At 41.0% G+C, this 25,767-nt stretch overlaps 2 protein-coding genes across 7 annotated transcripts in view; one reads left to right on the top strand and one right to left on the bottom strand.

Moving 5' to 3' along the window:
* LOC102791851 (disks large-associated protein 1-like) overlaps positions 1-25,767 on the top strand; it is a 194,845-nt gene that overhangs the window by 154,258 nt on the left and 14,820 nt on the right. For all 6 annotated transcript variants that reach the window (XM_087850647.1, XM_087850648.1, XM_087850651.1 and 3 more), the window contains 6 exons: positions 5,568-5,692; positions 8,101-8,226; positions 8,372-8,530; positions 9,059-9,141; positions 21,716-21,761; positions 23,056-23,337. In XM_087850647.1, coding sequence (XP_087706773.1) covers positions 5,568-5,692; positions 8,101-8,226; positions 8,372-8,530; positions 9,059-9,141; positions 21,716-21,761; positions 23,056-23,337 — 821 coding nt within the window. The remainder of the gene's footprint in view (positions 1-5,567; positions 5,693-8,100; positions 8,227-8,371; positions 8,531-9,058; positions 9,142-21,715; positions 21,762-23,055; positions 23,338-25,767) is intronic.
* LOC148098748 (flavin-containing monooxygenase 5-like) lies at positions 13,632-18,806 on the bottom strand. The gene is made up of 10 exons (XM_087850652.1): positions 18,505-18,806; positions 17,513-17,701; positions 17,202-17,367; positions 16,667-16,809; positions 16,240-16,436; positions 15,996-16,143; positions 15,703-15,910; positions 15,520-15,592; positions 15,422-15,437; positions 13,632-14,389 (listed from the first exon to the last, which is right to left on the bottom strand). Exons 1-10 carry the CDS (start codon positions 18,658-18,660, stop codon positions 14,006-14,008), a joined length of 1,680 nt encoding a protein of 559 aa, XP_087706778.1. The 5' UTR covers positions 18,661-18,806; the 3' UTR covers positions 13,632-14,005.

Genomic DNA, 25,767 nt, shown 5'->3' with positions numbered 1-25,767 from the left:
GGTAATAAGAAAAGATGAAAAGAACTATTGATAACTTTTTTGTTAAGTTTGAAATTCATAGCCAGCTCTGACACGGAGCCATCAATCTCTGAATGCTGAAAACGCACAGTGTATCCAGGAAACACATTATATGCTGCAATAAATGCCCAAGTGACCCTTCTCCCCACTGCCTTTCAGCAACAGACAGCAGCAAACAGGTCGTCAGAGGAGGCCAAGATGATGATTAAGTGTAACATTTTCTACAATATTGACAAAGCACTTTAAGCACAAGTTTGTTAGTTAATAATTTAGAAATGAATATTATCTGGACTTCCCCCCCAAAGAAAGTGCACATGTAAAACTGCAGTGATAAGCGATGCGGTTGAAAAGTGTGCGCCTAACTTTTGTGCCGGTACGCCTAAATTTTTAAAAGTTAGGCGTACCGGTGCGCCCATGTCAAAAAGTTAGTCTAGAGCCCTGCAGATAATGAAACTGGGGAAAATGGAACTAAACCCAAATCACACAGGACAAGAGATATAAGACAGAAAATAACTAACATTGAAATCGAGATTAAGACACACATGCTTGACACGAACAGACGTCAAGACACAGTGAGAAGACAAATTAGAAGGAACCGAATGGAAATACAAAAGAAATAAACAAACCTATCAACTAAACCAAGAACAGAACAAACGGCACAGAACACATGGATCACAAGTAGAACATAAACAGAAGCCTACGATCTGAGCAAGAGCAAATGCCAACAACTGAGCAACATGTTATTGTGTGTGTATATGGATAATAGCAAACACTGAAATACATTTCTTGCACACCTCAATGAATTTTTTTCACTCAAATTAAACTTTTTGCTCAAAATAATTCTCCAGTCCGAACGACATTCCGATGTCAGGGATATGCTGGTAGTGTGGATCAATGAATCAATGTCTCAATCACTCTTGGCATACAGCTTGATGTCATCCATGTATAGGAGGTGGCTGAAAACTGCTCCATTAGTCAGTCTTATCAATGATGTCACTGAGAGGGTTCAGGCTTATGCAGAACAGCAGTGGAGACAGAGCATCTCCTTGGTCGATCCCGCACTTAATGGTGACTTGTGCTATAGACTTGACGTTGGTTTCAAGTGTTATACGCTACATCCCCATTGTATTCCTGATGAAGGCTCTTAGGGTCCTGTTGATCTAGTACAGTTCTAGGCATTCCAGGATCCAGGTGTGGGGCATTGAGTCATAGGCCTTCCTGTAGTCAATCCAGGCAGTGGCAGTGGTTGGTCAGCCTAGTCTTGCAGACTTGGCTGACTGCTCGGCCTACCAGTAGCTGGTGTTTTGCACCTCTAGTATTCTTGCCAATTCCTTTCTGTGCCTCATGTATTGATCCATGTGTTTGTTCATCTTTGCCGCTATGATGCCTGACAGGAGCTTCCATGCAGTCCTGAGGCAGGTTATTGGGCAGTTGTTGGATTGGACCGGTCCCTTCTGGGGATCCTTGGGGAACAGGACTGTCTGGCCTTCAGTCAGCCATTCTGGGTGTCTCTCGTTGTTTAAAAGCTGGTTCTTTTGTGCTGTCAGCTTCTTTTGCCAGCAGGCGTGAATCAGGGCCTGGTGCTGTCCAACTCTTCAAACTGGAGACCCTTTCTTGGATGTGTGCCACAGCCTCTAAGCATTATGAGTAATGCTCAGTGGCTTCTCCCATATGCTGTTCCAATATTTCTCCATCTCCAGCCTCGGTGGTGTTGTTGTCATATTGTTCCCCTGGCACTGAGAATACACCTTGGATGGTTCTGTGGAGAACAGCTGGTTTATTCCATGGCTTCTAACTCTCTGGTATACCATGCTACCCTGATCTTAGTTAATCTTGGTCTCTAGTCTCCTTCTCCATGGAGGGTATTGCTCCTTGTGGTGGTTCATCTTGTAGCCAAGCATCTCACTGATCACTGCTGCCATGGTATAGATCAGCTGATTGGTTTTGGTGATGGTCACAGTAGGGATTGTCCGTAGTGCTGCATTCACACGTTCTAGTAGACCTTCAGAAGGTACTTCACGTAGTCTTGGTAACTTGCTCCATATTGCCATCTTTGCAATCATCCTCTCTTTCAGGTCAGTTTCTCTCACACTCAATTCTCCTTCTTCCATCGTACTTGTTGCTTTGGTACCCAATCTCGGGTGGGGGTCATTTCCAGTGGAAACTGGCCGACATATCCTCAGCATAACCATGTATAATATCCACAAAACTTAAAAAGAGGTTATACACACACAATACGGTAATATTATGTTGAAGCACAGTACGTATCACTCCGCGAGGCTCCGCCTACGATAGCTGTAATGCTCCGACAATCCATCAAGCGGTGCGGCTTCGTAGCTTAGCAAAGTCGTATTAAAACATTTGACAGATTTTCGAGCGCCGTGTACATAAAATTATTTCAAGGGCAGTAAACACAACCAGAGTTCATACATAAGGCACACGGGATTATAAGGGGCTCTGTCGATTTTCAGAAAAATCAAAGGATTGATTTTAAGTGTGCCGTATTTTCCAAAAAACACGGTAATAACGACGGCCTGCTAGCATGCGCTACCAAAAATAGTGCTTTGTTGTGTATCTGATGGTCGAAAGCTAAACCAGTTCCACACCAGTGAAGCTGCAGCATTTTTACAAACCAGTTCTGGTTCATCTGTTTCATTCAACGATCCGCTTTCGCCCTTCTCATTCTCCGCCATGCTTTTCCCGCCATGTGCGTATGAAAACAAAGGCACTGCACATGCACGTTTTACCCATATCGCGATATTTCATTTTCTTATCGTTGCCCAACATTATACCGGTATTACCGTGAACGGTATGATATGGCCCAGCACTAGCCCCAGTGTGTCCTGGTTCCCCAACACCTGACGTCAACCTTGGTAATTTGGGTGACCTCTGAGCTTCAGTTATCTGTCTCTTGATATCCAAATATGTGAACTGCTCATTTGACAGAAAACAGAGGGAAGAGCAACTTATTTCTTCTGCACAACACTTTTGTACCAGGTCATCCTTTCTCCTCCCTCTCTGGACGTAACATCTTCTGAGATGACATCAGAAGATATCACGACTTATCATCCTCTCTCTTTCTGACTTTTCTACATACACAATTTAAAACAAACTTTAACCTCTTAAGCCCCAACGCCCCCTGATACGGGGGCAAAAGGCAGGAGATCAGGTAGGCTTGGGGCTTAAGAGGTTAAAATGACTGTATAACATCTTCTTCTTTTCGATGTTATTCTTAGCATGACTTTTCAGTAATTCCATCACATTTGGACTTTCAGTCACATGTGTATATCCTTCTTTTAATGTTTTATTCAGTTTATGCAATCTTACTTCAGTTACATGTATCATTACCTTATTGAGAGAAAACACTCAGGTAACACACAAAAAGGTCTCTAAAGATGGGCACCGCCCTGAACTCTTATATACGACCTGACCAAATTCGGACAAAGGAAATTCCACAGCACATCACGTAGCTCTATACCTCCCAGTTCAGCTCATCCTCAAACCCTTCCTCCAAAAGGGAAATTTACGACCACCCGTCACCTCCCTTACATGTGGCACCTGGATGTCTCTAACCTACATACAATGGTCCCACTGTGAAGGTGTAATCAGCACAAGGCCCACTTGTGATAACATCCTACATATCTATAACTTTGAGACAAAGTGATTTTACTATTACTAAAGTGATATTGTTCAAACATGTGATCAATACATAGAGTACGGAAATCTGCCAATACAACACACACCCACACACATACAGACACACATACCTAGCCTCCATGTAAGAGTAAGAATCATTTTATACATGATATTTTCTTATTTGTTCTATTGGTTAAACTTACAGCTGATTGTATTTTATCATTATAGTTTTATTTCCAAGACCAACTCCACCAACTTACAAGTGTGACATCTTTTCAGAATCAGAATCAGAAAGGGTTTTATTGCCAAATGTTGAGCAGGTTTACAACATTAGGAAATTGCTGCGGTACTTAGTGCAAACATACTGTCATATAACGCTTAAATAGACATAAAAATAAAAATAAGAATTAAAAGTGCTAAGTAGATAGATATATACATATATCCTATTGAGGTGGCTGTTGCTCAGTTGGTAGAGCAAGTCACCTACTAACCAGAAGTTGGTTTGATCGTCTTCTGCAGACAATCCAGTTTGCATGCCAAATAGCCTTGGGCACGATACTAACCCCAAGTTGCTCACTGATGCATCCATTGGAGTATGAATCCATGCAAATGTTAGATAGAAAGCACTTGCATAGAAAAAAAGAGGCAAGTTGTGTAAAGCCCTTCGCTCAAATAGAGTAGAGAATTCCTATATAAGAACCAGTCCATTTACCATCTACTGTGATGGAAGAGTCTGATAATTCTGGCTAAAATATACTAAGGCAATATTTTCTCAGTTATAACTAGAATAGGTATAACACAGTATGAAATGGTGATCTATGTTCTAAAACCTAGTTTCAGTAGCTGGGGATTAGACGGTTGTGCCCCCACCCTAACTGCTCCCCTAGTGTGTGTCAAGCATAAATATTTACCACTGCATGTTTTTAAGGAAACGTTGTTCTTACATAACCTGATTTAAGATGACTGGTCATTTAATTATCCCTTGTGATTATATAATTTTTGGTCAGTTACATATTTTGGAGGCCTATTCACAATGCATATCTCCCTGCACACTATTTATATTTAATTAAAAACTAAACTGATAGCTCTAGATCAGTACCCTTTTCATGAAAACTTTGTTGTGTTGTTTTGTCACCCAGCATTGAACCTGTGACATTAAATCCATTGTGTGGAACGTGTAATAAAGCAGAGGTTTATTTATACATCACTTAACCAAATCTGTTTCACACAGTTATAAGGACACATGTTCATAATGTTAAAAACAGTGCCTGTCCACAAGTCCACAACATGTCCTTAGGTTTTATATTCATCTACACATTAAATGGTACCCTTACTTTACACCGGCTTTGTTCTTTCATTTGTCTTTTCATTTTTACTTCCAAGTATATAGGATTATAGTTTTTCGTTGCATTATTGAACTTGCACCTTTCAACATCATAAAAAATAGCTTTCACTTTTGTGACCTGATGAATGTAAAAACAAAGAATTACCAGATTTTTTTTTTTACCTTATTTTTGTTTTTATGAAAAATCAGAGCCACATATGAGGATATTCGTTTAAAATTTTGATAGAACAGTAGCAGTATAATGTCCTCGTAAGTGGATATCAGGCCCTTGTAGAGCAAAATTGAGTATTTTGGTCTAAATAACCCAAAATGTGATGTCCACATATGTGGACGCCAGGTCCTAGGAGGTTAAAGATTATGTAGGTTTTCTGGTATCGAAAATGTGATCAGTTATAGGTCTTCTGTGGGTATTGTATCTGGGTACAAAGGTAAAAATACAACTTGTGGTTGTAGGCATAGTTACCTCAAATCTTGTCATTCTGGTGCAGTGTTTGTATATCAAACTAATTTATAACATATCCTGTCTCCTCATCTTCCCGTTTTCTCTTCTTCTTTCTTGTTCCTTTAGTTTCATCTTGCATCACCACTTACAAGAAAACTCCTCCTCCAGTGCCACCCAGAACTTCAACCTGCTCCACAGCCTCCAAGCCATACATCTCCATTACAGCCCAGAGCAGCACAGAGTCTGCACAGGTACTGCACAAAGAATTAGTCCATCATGTTAATCTGCTCTTTGTGTGGTTACATCCTTATGTGTACCATGGAGGTGTCATTCATAGCAATATAAAGGAAGCATACGTACTTTCATTGTTTCCTAAGTAATAGTGCTTGCATTCACACTTGCCTTGTGCAGTTTCGTCCATAATTTGGAATTTAGTAAAAAAAGAAAAAACCTGCATTAACGTTTTAAAATATAGGAATTAATTTTAATATTTGGATGAAAGTCCTTTCAGGTCATTGACTCCCTGAAGTCTAGATCCCATGGATATCATCATATGCTGTATTCTTTTCCTTGAGATGCTCTGCCAGACCTTTCTGCAGTGACCTTCAGTTGTTGCTTGTTGTGGGTCTCGTCTGCCTTCAGTTTTGTCCTCTTTGGTTGAGATCAGATGACTGATTTGTCACTGAAGAATATTCTATTTCTTTGCTTTGAGGGTCATTATTAATTTCCACTGTGAAAAATCATCCGATCCGTTATGTACCATTAGTCTAAATCTGACTATACCCCTGCTCAGCAGTCACATAATTCATCAATATAGACTATTTATCCAGTTCCACTGGCAGACATACATCTTCATGTCATAACATTGCCTGGTTGACAGATGATATCTTCTTTAGCTTATGACTTTCAATTCAATTCAATCCAATTTTATTTATATAGCGCCAAATCACAACAAAAGTTGCCTCAAGGCGCTTCATAGATACAGAGAAAACCCAACAATCATATGACCCCCTATGAGCAAGCACTTTGGCGACAGTGGGAAGGAAAAACTCCCTTTTAACAGGAAGAAACCTCCAGCAGAACCAGGCTCAGGGAGGGGCGGCCTTGTTCCAGCAGACCATCTGACACCCTTGATTTAGACATTCCTAAACTTTGTGGTATCTCTCTGATAGGTTTATTTTGTTTTTTCAGCCTAGTGATGGCCTCCTTTATGTGCATGAACCTCATGTTGAGAGTTCCTGCACATAAATGATTGCTATTGAGTGCAATCATTTCCAGATCTCTTATCTTCTGAATTGGTTAGAAACTAATGATGGAGTAGGTCTCACTTGAACACGCTTGTCCAATTATTTTCGGGTATCTGAAAATAGGGGAATGTAGTTTCTAATCTGTTAATACAATACTTTTGGTGAATCCCCTGAGTTAAAGCTAAGGGTCTTGTTTAAAATTCACTGTGGTGATGCACAGAGGCAAAAATCCTAAGAACCTGCCCCAATAACAGATAAACAATTTGATGATTGATGAACTTCATGTAATGAAGGAGGCCCTGGCAGTCCAATCCCCAACAATCAAGGCTGGCTATTGGTACATCGAATGTCACCTCACTGGTGGGAAAGGAGCATGTGCTAGTGCATGAGGTTGAGCGATACCAGCTAGATATAGTCAGGCTCAGCTCAACACATGGCTTGGGCTCTGAAACTAGTTTCCTGGACAGGGGCTGGGCTCTGTTCCAGACTGGACTTGGCCTTTGTGGGTCCATTGGGATGCTCTTGGGAGTATCCCCCTGATGGTGACTCCCTTGTGCTACTGGGAGACTTCAACGCTCACATGGGCAACAACAGCGAGATGTGGAGTGGTGTGAGAGAACTAATCTGAACCTTGGTTGTGTTTTATCACTGGTCTTCTGGGCAGTTTGTCCATAACGAAGACCATGTTCGAACATAAGGATGTCCATAAGTGCACGTGGCACCAGGATTGGGGGTGGGTTTAAAAAATGGATTTTCCTGGTTCACATCAATTTTAGTTTGAATAAAGCGATTTCAATTCACTAAATCCTGAATAATTTCTTAAATATAAAAGTATTTTGCCAGAAACGCCAGAATCTCAGGCTAAAGCTTACAAAACTATTTCAACAACTGCCAAACAGCTAAAACAGCAAATGCGAGCAGGTAACGGATTCCACTAACGGCGTGTACACGGGCACGTCGGGTGCTAAAGGGCGAAATCTCACAGATTTTGCAGGTTTTGTCACTCTCGGACCAAAATTCACTGGACCAGCACAAAAGAATATAAAAACTTTTGCCGTTTCGCTTCCACCACGAGCTTCTTGTACTTCAAGAACAGTTGACCATCTCAAATCTCTATTTTCTGCATTATTCGCCTGCTTATTAAGCACCAGTCTACTGTTGTGTATGGTGCTTTTGGCTGCTGCTTTTCCCCCCAAAATGACCTCCAACAAGAATGCCTAATTTCTGCTGTTCAATACCGAAGAAATTTAAACTTTTACCAAATTGCAAAACGCTTAGCTGTGTCTCTGTAACTTTACTCCGCTTCACTTCAGCAGCATCAGGTAATGTTCATCAGCTGATTCATGGTTTTATTTATGGAGGTGTGTGATATAACTTGTCTTAAAATGACTGTGTATTCTAAAACTAACCAGGATGCCTACATGGAAGAAGAGGGACCTAGAGGCGACATGACCATCCAATCAGGGCTCAGTAACTCCACAGAAAGCATTGACAGCATGAAGGCCTTGACAGCTGCCATAGAGGCTGCTAATGCTCAGGTCAGTGCTTTAGTGCTTTAGTTTTTACAGTAAGCATCGTTGTAATAAACACCCACAAATATTTTCCAATTTCAGCAGGAATACACTGTATTTTTATTGTCTTACTGAATATTTTATTTACAGTGTTCTCAATATTCTTGCATAGGTCCACGGACCAGCCAGTCAGCATGTCAACAATAGCACCATGACAGTCAACACCACCATCCCCTCAATCCTGAGCAGGGGGCAAGTAGTTGAAGACCACCGGGATGATTATAGGAAAGATGCGTTCAGGAAGGGAAAATGTCTCTCCATAGGCATCCAGGTATACGTGAGATCACGGTCAACGAAATATTGAGCTTCAGTTACTTTCTGCTTATTTCTGCTGAGAACCACATGTTACCCTGCTGAATAGAGAATATTTAACAAGCTTCACACGAAGTAGGGGTCTGTTTCACCTCTTTTTTACGATGACTGTTACTATTTTTCTAAAAATTCTAGATCTGCTATTAATCTGTAATCTGTCTTGGGTCTCCTTTACATAAAGAAATGCATATTCGTTTTTATGAAGGGCCTTAGCTTAGCTTAAGAGGGCAGGGATAGCTCAGTAGGTAGAGTGGTTGCCCCCTGATCGGAAGGTCAGGGGTTCGACTCCACTGAACAGCTACCCCTGAGCAAGGTACCGTCCCTACATGCTGCTCCCTGGATGCTGTGTTGGTGGCTGCCCACTGCTTCACTGGGTGAATGGGTTAAATGCAGAGGAGTAATTTCCCTACGGGGACTAACACATACACATTATTATTATTATTATTGTTGTGATTATTTTTAGTTTTGCTCTTTTTGCCTCCTCTAGGTTGACGGACCAGAGGATATTCCGGATCCAGAGGACCCCTCCAAGTTCACCTCTGTAGGTGTGCAAGTGGAAGATGACAGAGGGTGAGACTTTTTTTTTTCTATATCATAGTTTATTTCCTTTTGTTGGATTTAGCCTAATGTATCTAAACACAATAACACAATAGCCGTCTTTTCTACTTCTTTTGTCATTTATACATTTCTTTGACGCTTTGGTAGCACATTTCAAACAGTTGACTGTTTTAAATGTTCTCTTTTGTTTTCTCCTGCATGTTTTTTTCTGTGTGCTTTTCCTCTGAGAGTGCAAGCAAGGGAAGCAGTGCTTACACAAGTTATTTCATTCATTCATCCTCTGTCTTTTGAGTCTGGAAGAATCCTTCATAACCCAGGTTTTCAGCATCCTAACATCCCATCTGAGGTGGACATGGGTTGTGTATTTGTAGCCATTTAATGTGCTTTACGAGGTAGCATGTGTTATCTGCTTCAGGGTCTCCCAGTTGGATGTGACCAAGATACAAACATGCAGCTGTATCTAAACAGTTTGGAAAAGCATAACTTTTTCTGTCATAATGTTGGAGAAAGACTGTTGATTTAGCAAAAACAGACAGTGTCTAACTATAAGCCAGCCCAGATTATGATGTATCTACCGTATTTCCCGGACTACAAAGGCACCTGAATATTAGCCGCACAAGCTAAAATCAGGGGAAAATCCTGTTATTGTACATACATTAGCCGCACCTGACTAAAAGCCGCAGGTGTTTCAATGTTGACTTATCATATGTAAGAGAATATGCACAAAGCAAATTGTCGGGAAAGAGATGGCTGTTTGGAGACACACCCCTTTTATTAATATTTTGAAAAACAAGTTATGGGTACATATTTGCATAACTTTTTAGGTATATGTACAAATAGCAGTAATTACAAGTACGAAACATGTACTGTGCTTCATAAACGAGTAACAAATGTAGTACATAACAATAACCTACAGCACACCAGAAAAATAGATTCGGACTACCTTTTAGGCTCAGGTGCAGTGACACGGCTTTAACAAGAAGAAAAGTCAGTCATTCACCGCCATCTTTCTCTTCTTCCTGCGCACTAAAACCACCAAAGTCCTCTTCTCCAGTGTCGAAACGAACAGGCTCAGGATGGCTTCGTCATCCACTCTCCGCTTCTCTCCTTCGTTGTCACTTTCAAAACCAAACAAATCCTCGTTGTCAGTGTCGGAGTCGAACACCCTCTGAAGCAGTGTTGCCAACTTAGCGACTTTGTCGCTATATTTAGCGAGTTTTCAGACCCCCTTAGCGACTTTTTTTCTAAAAAGCGACTAGCAACAAATCTGGCGACTTTTTCTGGTGTTATTGGAGACTTATTTATGACGTCTTTTTGACGTGAAGCGCGTATCGCTTTTACTCTCAACAAGCAGCGGGTGCTGCCGTGGGCACCTCGCCCGTGCCAAAGCGCTCACAGGCGGAGGATAGTCCTCCCCCAGCTGCTATCAGGGCAGGAGACGTTCACACCTGTGCGTCCAAACTGCAGATGAATCGCGCATGAGCAAAGCCGCTGCTCCCGCACTGACTGTAACGCAGTCAGTTCTTCTTTTACTGTTATGCTGTTTTGTGGATCAGGTTTAAAACTACTTATAAACACACACACAGAGTAACTCCACCAGAGTGCCTATTTCGGGTCACTTTTTCCAGTCCAAGCCCGGATAAATGAGCAGGGTTGGAATTGTGACATTACAAAAAACAATAATTGCTAAAATAAATTTAATTCGTAGTTCTAAATAAACTCTAAATGCATTTAGGACGTTTTTTACTCACTTTATGTCTCGTCCACGATGTTATTTCTCTCTCCAACAAGTAGGTTACAATTACATTAGCATGATCAATTATGCAAACTTGGCGATGACGTCATTTAGCGACTTTTAGGACAGCCAATAGCGATTTTCCTTACTGAGGAGTTGGCAACACTGCTTTTACATGCCAGCCCAGTGTTTTCCTTCATCACCACGAAGGAAAACAGTCTGTGGTCGTCCGAGTTTGGTGATTTTTGTGTCACAGGTCTACGTGTTTAATACAGGGACTTCTACAGCCTTTTCAACAGCGCTGCGGACCGCGGGGTGGGGGCGGGCAGTGTTTTGAAAATGACAGTCTTCATTACAAAGCTTTCTTCGTTATGAATTAGCATAGATGTTTTTATTGAACATTTGAAGAACTAGCAAAAAAAACAAACTCTTGTAGAGGACATAAAGTCAGAGATAGAAAAGACAAGGAGCAGGTGCATCTAGTACAGGTAGAGCTGCTGCAAAAACCCACAGAGCTCAGCAGCCAGCGCAACAAATTCTGGATCCTTTGCTTTTAGTTAGCAGTTAGCATTAGCAGCACATCCTGCGTCAGACGTGAAAGGACTTTAATGCTGCGCACTGTGACTCACAGCAATGGTCCCGGGTCTGCCCTGACTTTGTGTTAAACTAATCCTAAAGTAATAAGGGTATTTCTAACCACTGATATACCACAACTTTATCCTTTCAACAGCAACTGAAAGTTAGGGGACCTAGCTGCTATCGGATATTTATATAGAGATCCTCCAGCTTAAAACTGTATTACCCTTCAAGGACCTGCAGTTCAAAAAAGCACCCCTCTGACAGCCAAACCCATCTGTTCTCTGATTGGATTGTTACATTTGTGATTGACATGACATTGACCAATCAGATGAAAGGAAGAAAAATAGGGTCAAAATTCGTACTTGTAACTTGCAGGGTTTTTTTGGCTAAGTCCACACACAAATCTTTTTTACACACGCACAAATCTTTTTTACGCACACACAAATTTTTTTTACACATACAAATCTTTTTTACACACACACAAATTTTTTTTACACATACAAATCTTTTTTACACACACACACATTTTTTTTACACATACAAATCCTGATTTACAAGTACAAAACCGATTTACAAGTACAAAATATTTATGACCACATTTTGAGCCCATATTATGTGGGGGCTTAAGTCAAGGAGCGGCACCTTTCATAAAGACCTATACCTAACAGGTTATATGATAGAGATATGATGTCTTTGTATCAGAGGAAAAGTGGGACTGACTACCCAGGGTCTTGGAATGAAAAGCTTGGTTTTGTTATCGAGTTGTTAAAGTCCAATGTCCAATGTCAGACGTGACTGTTTCAAAATGACCTGGTTCAGCTTTCCACCACGAAACGCATGACCCTAAATTTCAGAAACAGCCAGACAAAGTGAAGCAGCATCAATTCCCTCTTCGAATTATGTGCCACGAGCTGAATTCTACAGTGGCAACTGAAAGTTTTTCCAAGCAGTCATTTATGTCGATACCAGTTTCAACTGCAAATTCAGCAACAAACGTCAAGCAGTATCAAGCTTTGTTATATGTTGGACCAGCTGAGAGGTACGTAAAGGATTTTAAGGAAGCAGGGACATTTCGTGCTTCAAATACCACAGTGACACTGCTTAAATGTCTTTTTTTTTTTACTTACTTTGCAACTTCTAATGAAACACTGTCAAACAGCAGTGATATGCTTGCGTATGTTTTCATGCATTACTAAATCAACCTTTAAGTGTTAAAAAACTGTCAGGGTACCGCAAGTCCTCAGCGTTCAACCTGCCGATTGTTGTGGTGTTTTAGTCTGTGTCTCCATTCTCTCATTTTCCCTGTTTGTGTGCATTTATGTGTGTTTGTGTGTGTGTATGCACTGGCCTTTGTGCATTGTGGGGACCAAGTTTCAGACACACACCTGGTGGCAGTAACACACCTGCTCTGATGATCTTGTTTGGGCAGCTTCATAAGGAAGGAGCAGTGATCAGTCTTTGCTGGATTGTTGCCTTGAAAGCAGTAAATGAAGCGATGCTCCTGCTCCTATTTTATTTGGGTTAATTGTGAAGATACGTTAACTGGTCTGTCCCTGTGCACAGCATTTAGAAATTGTGAGATATCGAGTGGTGAGCTGACTCTGGTGTGACAAAGTTACTTTGTCTGCATCTAAAAGGAAGCTTTGTGGAGACTGGACCTTCCAACTGCTAAGATATTTTTTGAACTGTGTTTTTTTCTGTTGACTGTGAATAAATGCACTGTATTCAGCCGTGGGCGTGAGTCCTGCCTCTAAACATCTCAAATCTTTGAGCCCTAAAAATAATAAATACTTTAAAAGAAGAAAGAAAATCATGGACTCTTATGCTTGACACTAAGCAAAAGCCACGAGTAGCCATAAAGTAACTGTAGAAAACATGTAGACTTATGGAAATGATTTATTAGAAATTTTATTGGAAAATTTCATTACTGGCTATTGGAACGACCACATATTGTTGGCTGAGTTATTTGCCAGAAAATAAAATTAAAAAACAATTTTAAGAAAGCTGCAGAAACACTTGGATTGGATTTATATGGCGCTTTTCAAGGCACCCAAAGCACTTTACAATGCCACTATTCATTCAGACACTGGTGGGGGCAAGCTACGGTTGTAGCCACAACTGCCCTGGGGCAGACTGACAGAAGCGAGGCTGCCATATTGCGCCATCGGCCAACACCAGTAGGCGGTAGGGTAAAGTGTCTTGCCCAAGGACACAACGACCAGAACAGAGAGCACGGCGACCTTCCGGTTACAGATACGCTTCCCAACCCCCTGAGCCACGGTCGCACTCTTTTAGGGCAGAGTTAAACAAATCCAGATATATTTTAAAAACTCATGTCTTTCATTGTTAAAAACAGTCTAATGCAGCCTCTTCATTAACATTAGTACTATTATACTATTAGAAGGTCTACTGTGGTCCTCGTGCCACTGTGGTCATTAGAAATCGAACCATTCGTTCTCACTATGTGAGGATGGCCTGGCTGACTTCAGCCAAGTAAACTGATTAAACTTTCATTGCCTGTGGACAAAGTTAAAACTGATCAGTTCTGGATTTTCAATTTCATCATATTTTAAGCCTGTATAGCAAAGCAGTGGGATCCTGAAGGAAAGCTGGAAGGTTGTGCCTTTTAACATAGACAATGAAGGACAAAGCAACAGCCGACAGAAGCAGAGGCCACTTATATGATCTCCTGGGTTTGGGCTCATCGCATCGCCTGGTCTGCAGGGGTTGAATCACTCTCTCCCACTGAGTGAGGATTGCCTGGCGGGCTCCAGCCCACTTTCCTGGCCCCCTGAGACGATACTGGTACGGCGTGCAGGGACCAAAGAGCACATTCATTCCCAGCCTGGGGTCAGTCAGCAGCATCCTTGGGATGTTGGGTTGAACTCCCACTAGCTCTGCTATTTCATCCATGTAGCTGACATAGTCCACCTGGATGGTGTGTCTCTGACTGGTGACCAGAGATGGGCAGTAACGCGTTACAAGTAACGCGTTACTGTAATCCGATTACTTTTTTCAAGTAACGAGTAAAGTAAGGGATTACTATTGCAAAAACGGTAATTAGATTACCGTTACTTTCCCGTAGGAACGCTGCGTTACTGCGTTACTAAAACCGTGATTTTCTTGCGAGAATGTCTCATGACAGTGACGTAAGCGAGTGCGACGTGCGTGACAACAGCTGTGTGCAGATCAACAATGGATCATATATCGAGTGCGGGAGAGAGTATGAGCGTGCAGCGTTTAAAGCGTGGAAGTACTGACCTTACTTTGAGTTTGATTCCATAAAAAGTGACAAAAACATTAGTGTCCGTTGTGCGTGGGAAGAAAACTTCTTTTTACAGCGAAAAAACCCCCCCTAAACTTCCAAGCAAGCACCGAGTGCGCTACGACGTAATGGGAAACTCACAGAGAAACTGCCGTATCCTTCCACTGACCGCTGCGGCACACCTGCACCAGGATAACCCTCCGCCTACCCTACTCCTGCTTTACAGGTGAAAATAGAGCAAAAGGACCGCTAGTCTTTGACTTTATTTATTTTCTGCTGTGTTTTACTTGCATCTGAAAGAGTGAGTGTAAACACAATATATATATATATTATGTGCTGGAATGTGCAGAAAATAGGTTTAAATGTTAAACTAATTTCTTCAAGTCAGAGAATGGTGCATATAATTAAAATTTTGCTTCATGCATAAAGGTAAAAGATTAAAACTAACAAAACAAGTTTTAAAAAGAGACTTTTCCATTTGATTACATTTTGTATGATGATTATGTAGAAAAAGTAGAATTGGGCTGAAAGATCTATCGCTTTATCACCTATTCAGGTTGTAAATCATGTTTTTAAAAAGTAACTAAGTAACTAAGTAACTAAGTAATTAATTACTTTTGAAAATAAGTAATCAGTAAAGTAACGGGATTACTTTTTTGGGGAAGTAATCAGTAATTAATTACTGATTACTTTTTTCAAGTAACTTGACCAACACTGCTGGTGACATACCTAAAAAAGTTTGAGTTGAACATATGAAGATGCAGATCTTAAACGTAGGTTTCTATAAAGCTGAGTAAATCCACTTCATTACCTTTGAGCCATGGCCTCCTGCTTACACTGAATATCTTTTAGCATGGCAGCTGATGAAGGAAGCTTTATGCAGCCTGTTTGAAAGGGGACAAAGCTGTTTACTGTAGTAAAAATAACAACTCTATAAAAATTCTAAAATCCTGAGTGATGAGAAAAACCGTGTTAAAGAAAAAGTCATTTTTACCTTTGAAGACACGTGTAGCCCATCTGGCCTGCATCTCAGAGACGGGCATAATGGCTCCCAGTGGCTGCACTAGACCAATGATAGCCAGCGTGGGGCGTTCGAGCTCAGGAGGAAACACATATTTGTACAGAGATGCTTTGTTGTTAGACACAGAGACCACCTGTGAAGCCAGGAATGGAAAGGAAAACCGGTATCCTGTAGCAAACACCTGAAAGACAGCGGTCCATGTTAGTCAAAAGTCAAATTCACTGATCTCTATGAAGGTGAAGAAAAGTATGTGATTCCAGACCTACCACCAGGTCAACATCTTCCACTACACTGCCATCATCAAACTCCACACTGGAACCTTGAAATCTGCGGACGTTGGATTTCACCTGAACTGTTCCAGAGAGGATGCGGTTGGGAAGCTCATCATTCACTGTGGGATGTTGGCTGAACACCCTGAATTAAAAAGTCAAACACAAAACAAATTCAGACATGAAACAATCCAGACACAAATTACATTGTAAAATGTAAAGTATTAGTAGAATACTGTACCTGTGCCTTGGCTTTAGGTTGTACAGAGCGTGATCAAATGTTTTGTTGAGCTGGCTCTCTCTCAGACCACAGAAAACACCAAAGGGAAGATTTTTTCTTATGAAACCTGTCGCCCTGTCAAAAAACAAGTCAACGGGAATCCCATTGTCCCACATTCTGTTCCGAATCCATGATCCCCTTCGAGTGCTCAGGTAAAGCTTGAAAGAAGGAAAAAAGAAAAAATTAGCAAATTTTGCTGTTATGTCTTCTTTAATGTCCACATCCATGCGTCACAGGTCACTGCTTGTGTAGTATTTAAACTGTATTCAGCCTAAAACTGTGAGAATTGTGAAACTTCACGTGAAATTATTTTCATCACTAAGAATGTTAAATACTCAAACAGTTCAGACACATTCTTACTCTAATGATGCGACCAACTCATTCCAACCTGCTTGGTGACTCTACTCAGTTCCACTGCTATGTCTCCTCCAGAGTTTCCAATTCCAATCACCACGACCTTTTTATTCCTCCACTCCTCGGGAGTCTTGTAGTCTCTGCTGTGGAAATACCTCCCCGTGAAAGTGTCAATGCCTGAAGAAAATAAGTGTGTTTCAATACTTTTGCTATAGAAAGACTGATCTATATTTGAAGACACAAAAGTTTCACTCATGCTTTTTTGAAGGTTGATTAGTTCTGTCCCTTGAGTGAACTATAAGGTAAGAATAACGTTCCTTTTGATAAAGTATATAGTTGGATCAGGTGACCCAAAATCCTCCCTTAGTTATACTGCAATAGGTCTAGGCTGCTCAAGGATTCCACCGATGCATTGTGTGTTTCTTCGTCACTCATCTTTTTTGCTTACTATGTGTTAATACACCTCTCTGGATTTAATTATTAATCTCTGGCTCACTTCCACAGCATTTCTTCATCCACTCACTCCCAAACCGGCATTGAATGTTGATAGCTTGTAGGGCAAGGGTTACCTGGAAAGTCATGAAGAGGCATACTGGGGTTGCAGTGATGTCCAATACAGATCATCACAGCTTCAAAACTGTGTTGCTCCTTGTTGCCATCCTTGTTCTCCGTTTCAACAACCCACTCGCCTGAATGAGAAAAATCTGATTTCTGCTTCACCTGCAAGACTTTGGTCTGGACAACAGAAAGACAGACACAGGGCACAGAACAAAGTATTTTTTTCTATGAAATTAATGTTGTAGTAATTAGGATTTAACTTTATTTATTTTTTAATTATGTGATACAATTTACCATTTCAGACATCATAAAGCATTCTTACATTAAAGCGTATGTGCTTGGTGAGCTGGAAGTGGTCAGCATACAGCTGAAAGTAGTCCACGATGAGGGAGTTGTGCATGAAGTTTGGGAAGTGTGCAGGGATGGGAAAGTCACTGAAACACGTCATCTCCTTTGAGCTGTTGATGATGACAGAGTGGTAGATGCTGGCCCTGTCTGGCTCTGGATTCTCCTAAAGGGGGAAAAATTTTAAAAAAGATAATTGAGCTGAAGCACCATTACTCTTTCAATGCTCGTCATAGGCTTGAGCACAGTTTTATTACATTTGTAGTTCATTTATATCTATGTTATTACACATCTACTGCAAATATTGTACTTTGTTTTTCACGCCATTTATTTTAGAGTATAAATCTATATAGTCTGCTGTATTATTGATAAAACTACTTTATAGTGCATAAGTTGACATATACTTCATATAACACTTGCTGTTGGAGACTTAATTACTTCAATAATATCTACAGTATTGTGCAAAAATCTTGAGCCATCCATTTATATTTTGCTTGAAAGGAACCAGACATAATTTTATAGTGGTCTTGAGTGCTGCTTCTCCAGGCTTTCTGGAGGTTTTTGAGATTTTCTTTAGACATCGGCTGTCTTTTCAGTCAGTTTTAGTTTGGCTCTTGTACCTGATGATTTTCAAAATGAAAATTTAAAATTGAGATGCTGAGATGTTCTGCTGTGTGAAGTGTAATTTTAAAAATTTATGGCAGCAACACTACTCAAAAAAAGTTGTAGCGCTTTTATACCTTTCCACATTGATTAGGTTTGCCAGATGGTCCCTCACATTTTTTAGTCCAGAGGATAGGCACCCATTTTTTCTAAAAAGGGTTTCAAGTTTAGATTTCTTTTGTACTTAGAAATCTCCAATTTAAATAAACCTGTGGCCAATTAACCCAATTAGTTTTAAAGTGCTCATCCAGATGTTTCTTTTTATTACCGCTTACATTATTAATCTAGTAAAAGGAAAGCACTAACCTTAAACCTCCACACACCACCAATATCATCACTACTTTCGAAGCACACAGGCTCCAGCCCCTCATCCAAACAGCACTTGATACAGGCCAGACCTGAAGCCCCTCCACCAATCACTACCACACGACGACTCATGCTGCAGCTCTGCGAAGGAGACATCAGATCGGTTCAAAAATGTTTACTGTTAAGAAACTGCAGCCAAAGAGCTGTACGCAACAAGTAATTACCTTCAGAAGAAACAGAAAAAGCTGAAACAGACTTTTAACCTGATGTAGAAGTTTCTTCTTGACCAGGGGTAGGCAAATCCAGACCTCGAGTGCCTGTGTCCAGCAGGTAGTGATGTGACGTTCTGTATCGAGGCTTCGAAGCTTGTGTCGAGTAATTGAGGGGGCGTTTCCGCGATGCGCGTATCGAGGCTTGCTTGATTTATGAGAGGAGCTGAAAATGATGACGTCCGAAGCCTCGCTGCCCGGCTGTACCACGTGACTGGTTCATGAAGTGGTTCGAACTTTGCTGCGAGCAATGACAGCGATATAAACCAGGGGCGATTTTAGCCCAGTTTTGGAGGTGCTTCAGCACCCCCAAAATGAATCAAAGCACCCCCAAAGATGTCTTACTTTTTTTGAAAATATTTGCTGTTTGTGGGACACACTACTAAAAGTATAAAAAGCATACAGTACTTAATTGAGATGGAACATTTTAACAACAAAAGTATAGATAACCCCTCCCCCCTCCCAAAATGGTTTGTTCCAGCTCGGCTCTCTCCTACTTGCTTTAGCGCAGTGTTGCCAACTTTGTCGCTATATTTAGCGAGTTTTCAGACCCATATCTAAAAAAATAGGGGTCTGATATGTGCTTTCACGTCTACTCTCAACAAGCAGCGGGTGCTGTAACGCAGTCAGTTCTTCTTTTACTCTTTTACTCTTATGCTGTTTTGTGGATCAGGTTTAAAACTACTTATAAACACACACACACAGTAACTCCACCAGAGTGCCTATTTCGGGTCACTTTTGCCGGTCCAAGCCCGGATAAAGGAGCAGGGTTCGAATTGTGACATTAAAAAAACAGTAATTGCTAAGATAAATTTAATTTGTAGTTCTAAATAAACTCTAAATGCATTTAGGATGTTTTTTCTCACTTTATGTCTCTTCCACGATGTTATCTCTCTCTCTCAACATAGATTACAATGGACTATGTGCACGTTAGCATATGCTACTTCCGGTGCGGAAACTCCTGTGGGGACGTTTGTTTCCGGTATCCTATTCGCGCCCTGTTTACGGTCCAAAACAAGTTAAGCAAATAAATAAATAAAGCGGCGATTCACATTTCTATAGATGTCTCGGGCATTTACCCAATATATCTGTAAATGATGTTCATCGACTTGTCGATATTTTCCCCCCACGCCTCAGGGGAAAAGAGAAAATGGATTCAAACGTTATATTTCTCAGCTGTCCGTCGTTTATCGCGGGTGTTATGTTCTAAAAATAACCAGCAATATGTGAAATCAAGTAGCCAATTTTATTTTTTGACGGTGCAAAACGTTTCGTGTACATCGTGGACATACAGCACTGCACTTCAGAGTCACACTGCTAGCGATAGATGCAGCGATTCTGTACTGTACAGGAGAGACGGAGGAGATCGTCTGCAGCGATCAGGACGCAGGACGTAAATAAGCATGCAAACTTGCACTAAAAATCTGCGAAACAGCGAGGTGAAAGGTGAACCGCGTTATAGCGAGGGACCGCTGTAATTTTGAAGGTAAGTCACAACATACCCTTCGTAAATACTAATGTATAGAAACCGTTACCAGCAATCATTAATTTTTTGTGTGGCTTTTTTTCACGGTTTGTTAACATGCTGTGTAGGTGTGTACTTGACTAGCTGATATCGACATAACGGGGAAAACACCTGGTTTGACTATTGTTCACCTGTAGTTTGAATGCTGAACATTTGCCTGTTTAAATCATAAGACCAGTCACTATACAGAGATGAGCTTCTGAATGTGGACGATGTGTCTTCTGCTGCAGTTCTGCTTGTGTTTAGTGATGTAAACAACCGATCGATCTAAACTCTTTAAACGTCAAAATTGATCATTAGATTTTTATGACACAACAGTGGTGAGTGTTCCCACCTTCTGCTCTTTGTAACTTAACGCGATCGTTCCGTTTTCGAGTTTTGGACATCAATTTTGGAGTATATCTTCGCAGTAGCGATTGACCGCAAAGTAAAGCTACCGGAAATGTACAACCCCACATCCGGTCTCAAACCAGGAAGTTAGCATTTTCTCGTGCACAGGGTCCATTACATTAGCATGACCAATTATGCAAATTAGGTGATGACGTCATTTAGCGACTTCTAGCGACTTTTAGGACAACCAATAGCGATTTTCCTTACTGAGGAGTTGGCAACACTGCTCTGAAGGGCTGTGGCGCTGTCCTCCTTTCCATCATGCAGCAGTCCAGCCCTTCGAAATCCGTTGGTGATCGTGGATGTTTTCACACTTTTCCACGCTGTCAGAATCCACTGGTGGAGTTGGGCATAAGTTTCTTTTCGCAAGTTTATCGCCGCTCATCATCCACGCCTCCCGCTGAACGCGTAGCGCTACTTTGAAGTTTGTTTTTCGCGCTACTTCGTACGGCACTACGTTGCTTGGCGGACGGACATGTGACCAACATACCACTCTTGAACCCCGATCCTTCCGCCAGGCAACGTAGTGCCGGAGAACAGCGGAACAAACAAAACAAATCCTCTTACGATATGACAAAAATCATGGACAATCCATAGAAAAGCCGCACCTGACTAAAAGCTGCAGGGTTCAAAGCTTGTGCAAAAAGTAGCGGCTTATAGCCCGACAATTACAGTAATTTACAAGCAGCTACTTCATCCTTATTTTGCGCTACTTGCAACTTTTTTTATTTCTTTTATTGGAGCACTGAACAGTTAAGCTCAGACGGCACTAATGCATTTAGAAAATCTTTTATAACATCTGGTAGCATTCATTTTACACCTCTTCTCACAACTGACATCTAGAGTCACAGGGAACCTCAAATCTCCAAACGAAAAAGTAGCAACTGTTAGATGGAAAAAGAATAGACTACTGCAAATGTAAACTTACAACATTTTAAAGATGTGTATGTGAAGACATATGTTCTCTGAAAGCAGAGGGCAGAAATTTTATTCTAGTATTTATTCTTTTTCCCCCTCTGATGCTCAGGTATCGTCGGTTCCAGCGCTCCAATAGTGTGACAGCAGCTGTGCAGGTAAGTTTTGGTACCGACTGCACCCGTACAAAATAATGCTTGCAGCTTCCTCGAGACACACTGGTCGCTTTGAGAAAAGAAAAACCTGCACCAGAGCTGCAAGGTAAAAGAAATGCACTGGCTACATTTTAACAAAACATCATAAAACCATGAGAAATACTATACTGAACCAGAACATGGGCCAAGAGTTGGCAGTTTGCTTGAGATCAATGATGCCTCTTAGCTTATGAGATATTTACATTTAAAAAAGGCACATATGTCTTTTGTTTGTCACTATTTCTGTTATAATCAGAAAATATATATATTTACAGTTTAATTCGCATAGTATTCACTTGCAGCCAATTATGGAGCTTTATGAATGCTACATTTTTTGTGCTGGATTACCCACTCTGAGAGCCTTTTTATATCTACTATTATTCAAAGGATAACAGTCTTTTACCCAAACAAAACCCTTTCTTTCGTTTCTTACTTTCTGGATACTTGCAGGATGGCGTCACCTTGCCCTCCAGAAACACTGTGAGGAATTTCGGAGTAATTTTTGACCAGTACATTTCCTTCAGTGCATATAATAAACACATATGTAGGACTGCTTTCTTGTATTTGTGCAATTTTTGAAGGCGCTCAACCTTCAAACAATCAATCAATCACAGCTTGAAGATGAGCCTGGCAACAAAATCTAAAACAAGAATATAGGCACGAACTCACATGGTGATATCGTTCTTTAAAAGTTTATCCAAAATGCAGTTTTGGTTTTTTTTTAAGATGAAATGTCATAAAATAATTAATTATTGAGGGAACCGGTGCTTTTTTCTGTTAGTTGACATGACAGACATTCGGTTGGTGCAGTTTTGGTATTGAAACTATGACACAGCACATGATGCTACATTGATTACTGATGCTCAAAGCTACTTAAGAACAAATGTTGAGCTTTAAAAAGATCAATTTTGGCTTGAGATTGCAGTGGGTTTAAAATGTATTTGGTTGCAGTTTTAATCGAGTATAAATCGTCTTTTTATTTGAATATTTCCTCAAAAGTAAAGTAAAAAAAGCCAAAAAACAAATAAAAACAACCAAATTTGGCCCCACTCTGTTATACTCATTAAACATATTACACTAAAAAACATCATCTGTTTCTGAGGAAGTCAGGTTTGAACTATCAGTTGATTTTTTTTTATGGCCCCTTCACTTCATCTCTAAATGAGGGTGAACATCATTTAGCAACAAATGCAAACAGGTGTAACAGACCTGCACTGCTCACAAATCCACTGATTTCTGTACTCGTTATTCCCTCCAGGCAGATCTGGACATGCCAGACCTACTAGACACACCTATGAACTCCCCGGACACTGACATGGAAATACTGTCATCTCGTGCCATCCCTCGGCAATATTCCCGCGATGCCAACACTTCCACCGTCAGCATCCAGGGCTCAGGGAACCACTACCATGCCTGTGCCTCTGATGACTATGAGGATGTGGGCTTCGACCCATCCATCCTTCCCCCTCCAGACCCATGGATAGACAGTGTAACAGATGACCAACTTGATGTCAGTTTCAACAGTTCTGCTATACTGGAGGTATGTGGGAGAATATTCGGTGATACTATTTGGTTAACTTTAGTTTTATGTTACATTTACAGTTGTGCTCATAAGTTTTGCCTGTTTTCTAGATCAGGGGTCGGCAACCTTTCTGATGATGAGTACCATCTAAAATTCCCTCAGAAGTCAGTGTGCCATATGATTGCATTAGAAATAGATGTAATAACGCTCTATATTAACAGTTACACACTATATAGAAAAACTTTATAGAATTATATTTGTTTGCAGATGTTGGCAGCTATCAGCGAATAGTTATCAGCTATTTTGAAACAAATAAAGACTTTTTATCCATAACAGCAAATGAACTGAACAACAAAAAATGCAAATGCTGTTTATGGTCTCCTCATAACAATGATAACAAAAATAAACTGAGCCAATATGGCATGTTTGTTAATACAGAGACACACATGTTAATGTGATCTCTGGTCTCCCACTCAGAGACACAGGTCTCCGAGTGTCCAGCATTCAGAGGCTACCTGAGGACTCATGTGAGAGAAAATCTGCTCACACAGACATGTAGAGCCAAATACTGTCAATAAGGCCTCTGCAATGTTCTGAAGACAGTTAAACTTGTCAGGTAGTGACGTCCAGCAGGTGAAAATGCAGCTCCATGAACACGCACAGCTGTGGATTCCAGCTGCGTCCGTAGTTCTGCAAACTTTGACCCCACAGAGTCGAGCTTTTCAGTTCAATCAGCTGCATTTCGATGTCCTCTGTGTCCAGCCAGTTAATGCGAGACAAATCCAGCTGCTCATTAAAGCTTTCTGGTTTGATCAGAAAAGAAAACATTGGTCCAAACACCTGAAAGCCCCGAAAACACTTTGTGAATCTGTCTCGAGTTATATCCGTGTATTTCCGTGGTGCTGATGCTGCGCTGAGCAGACAGCTGCTGAAGCTTTTGAAGTGTCGGAATGAGGAAATTTCAGCACTGCTTTAAAAAACTGCCAGCTAACAACGTCCCTCTCAACGGTAGGTGAAGTTATTTTTAGCCAATTACAAGTTGAATCTGGTTTTGCGGGACTTGCGTCAGAAATACCGATCAGCTGATCATTGCTCAGTTTCATGAATGAACTAGCAACAGGAGAGAGAGGGGGAGAGAATGAGAGAAGAAGAAGCAGCTGTGCAGCATAAACACACAGAATAAATCCAGCTTTGTTTCTTTTTCATTGTAGCTGAAGTCCGGGACAAACTGTTCCTTTTCAGCTCAACATGAAACGTGTAATATTTTCTCTGAATACGACACCATTCAGTTTTTACGGAACATTTGGCAACTCTACTAACTAACCTTATGAATAAAATAAAGTTCACTATCAGTAACATCATAGCACCACCCAGCTGTATAGAAACTCCGTCATGCTAGCTAGTACGCAGTAAGAGTTATTGTAACTGACTGTAAAAAGTCAGCACAACAAAAATAAACTCCACCTAAACTTGGTTTATATCTGACCCAGATAGACTGCAGGTCATAACTTCTTACCTGAAGTTCAGCTCACCTGACACTCGGACGCCTCGGGTCTCTGCTCCTCCTGCCTCCCCTTTCTCTCATCCACCTGCTGGCCTCTGTGGAAGCTCTGCCATAGTCACCACCAAACAACTGAACAATGCCCGATGGCCAGTCCAGCTATCGTCGTGCCATCAGTTAACCCTTAGCTGGCACGCGTGCCCAGGGTTGCCGACCCCTGCTCTAGAGAATACGGATGCTAATACAAAAGCTTTTCTTTCACTAATGGTTAGTGGTTGGGTGATACCATTATCAAAAACCTACCCAACTACCCCAATGACCCTGATCAAAAGTTTACATACCCTGTTTCTCAATAGTGTGTATTGCCTCCTTTAACGTCAATGACTGCTTGAAGTATTTTGTGGTTGTTGTGGATGATGCATTTTTTTTTTGTAGATGGTAAAGCTGCCTCCAGGTCCTGTAAATCCTTGGGCTGTCTTACATGACCTGTATGTTTGAGATATCCCAAAAGTGGCTCAATGACATTGTAATCAGGAGACTGGGATGGCGACTCTAGAATATTTACTTTTTGTCCTGTAAGAAATTAAAGGTGGATTTGGTCTTGTGTTTTGGATTATTGTCATGTTGGAATGTACATGTGCATCCCATTGACAGCTTGCAGGCTGAGGAGTGCAAATTTCCCTCCAGTATTTTCTGATAACATGCTGGATTAATCTTGAAATCAATTTTGGACAGGTTCCCTGTGCCTGTGTAGCTCATACATCCCCAAGTCCCCAATGTAAGTAATCCATTTCGGTAATGAGGCTTGCTTCCGAGTTATTTAGCATATTGTAAATAGGCTGCTTTGGGGCATTAGTGCAGTTGTGGTTTTCTTCCGGGGACCAGTGTTCTTCAAGTTCAGCGAGTCCTGTATGTCCGCTGTGGTTATTTGTGGGTTTTTCTTGGCA

The sequence above is a fragment of the Neolamprologus brichardi genome, chromosome 14, assembly GCF_056152115.1.
Source record: "Neolamprologus brichardi isolate AB-2024 chromosome 14, ASM5615211v1, whole genome shotgun sequence".
Lineage (NCBI taxonomy): Eukaryota > Metazoa > Chordata > Actinopteri > Cichliformes > Cichlidae > Neolamprologus > Neolamprologus brichardi.
The sequence above is the reverse complement of the archived record's forward strand: the minus strand, read 5'-3'. Positions and strand labels throughout refer to the sequence as shown.

What these genes read in the sequence shown, in the direction of transcription:
- LOC148098748 (XM_087850652.1), bottom strand. Translation starts at nt 18,660, where the DNA reads ATGTCTCCTTCGCAGAGCTGCAGCATGAGTCGTCGTGTGGTAGTGATT. An exon ending in TGAGTAGAGTCACCAAGCAG is followed by an intron (nt 16,437 to 16,666) that starts GTTGGAATGAGT and finishes CCTTCTTTCAAG; the next exon opens with CTTTACCTGAGCACTCGAAG. An exon ending in AACCTAAAGCCAAGGCACAG is followed by an intron (nt 16,144 to 16,239) that starts GTACAGTATTCT and finishes TTTTTAATTCAG; the next exon opens with GGTGTTCAGCCAACATCCCA.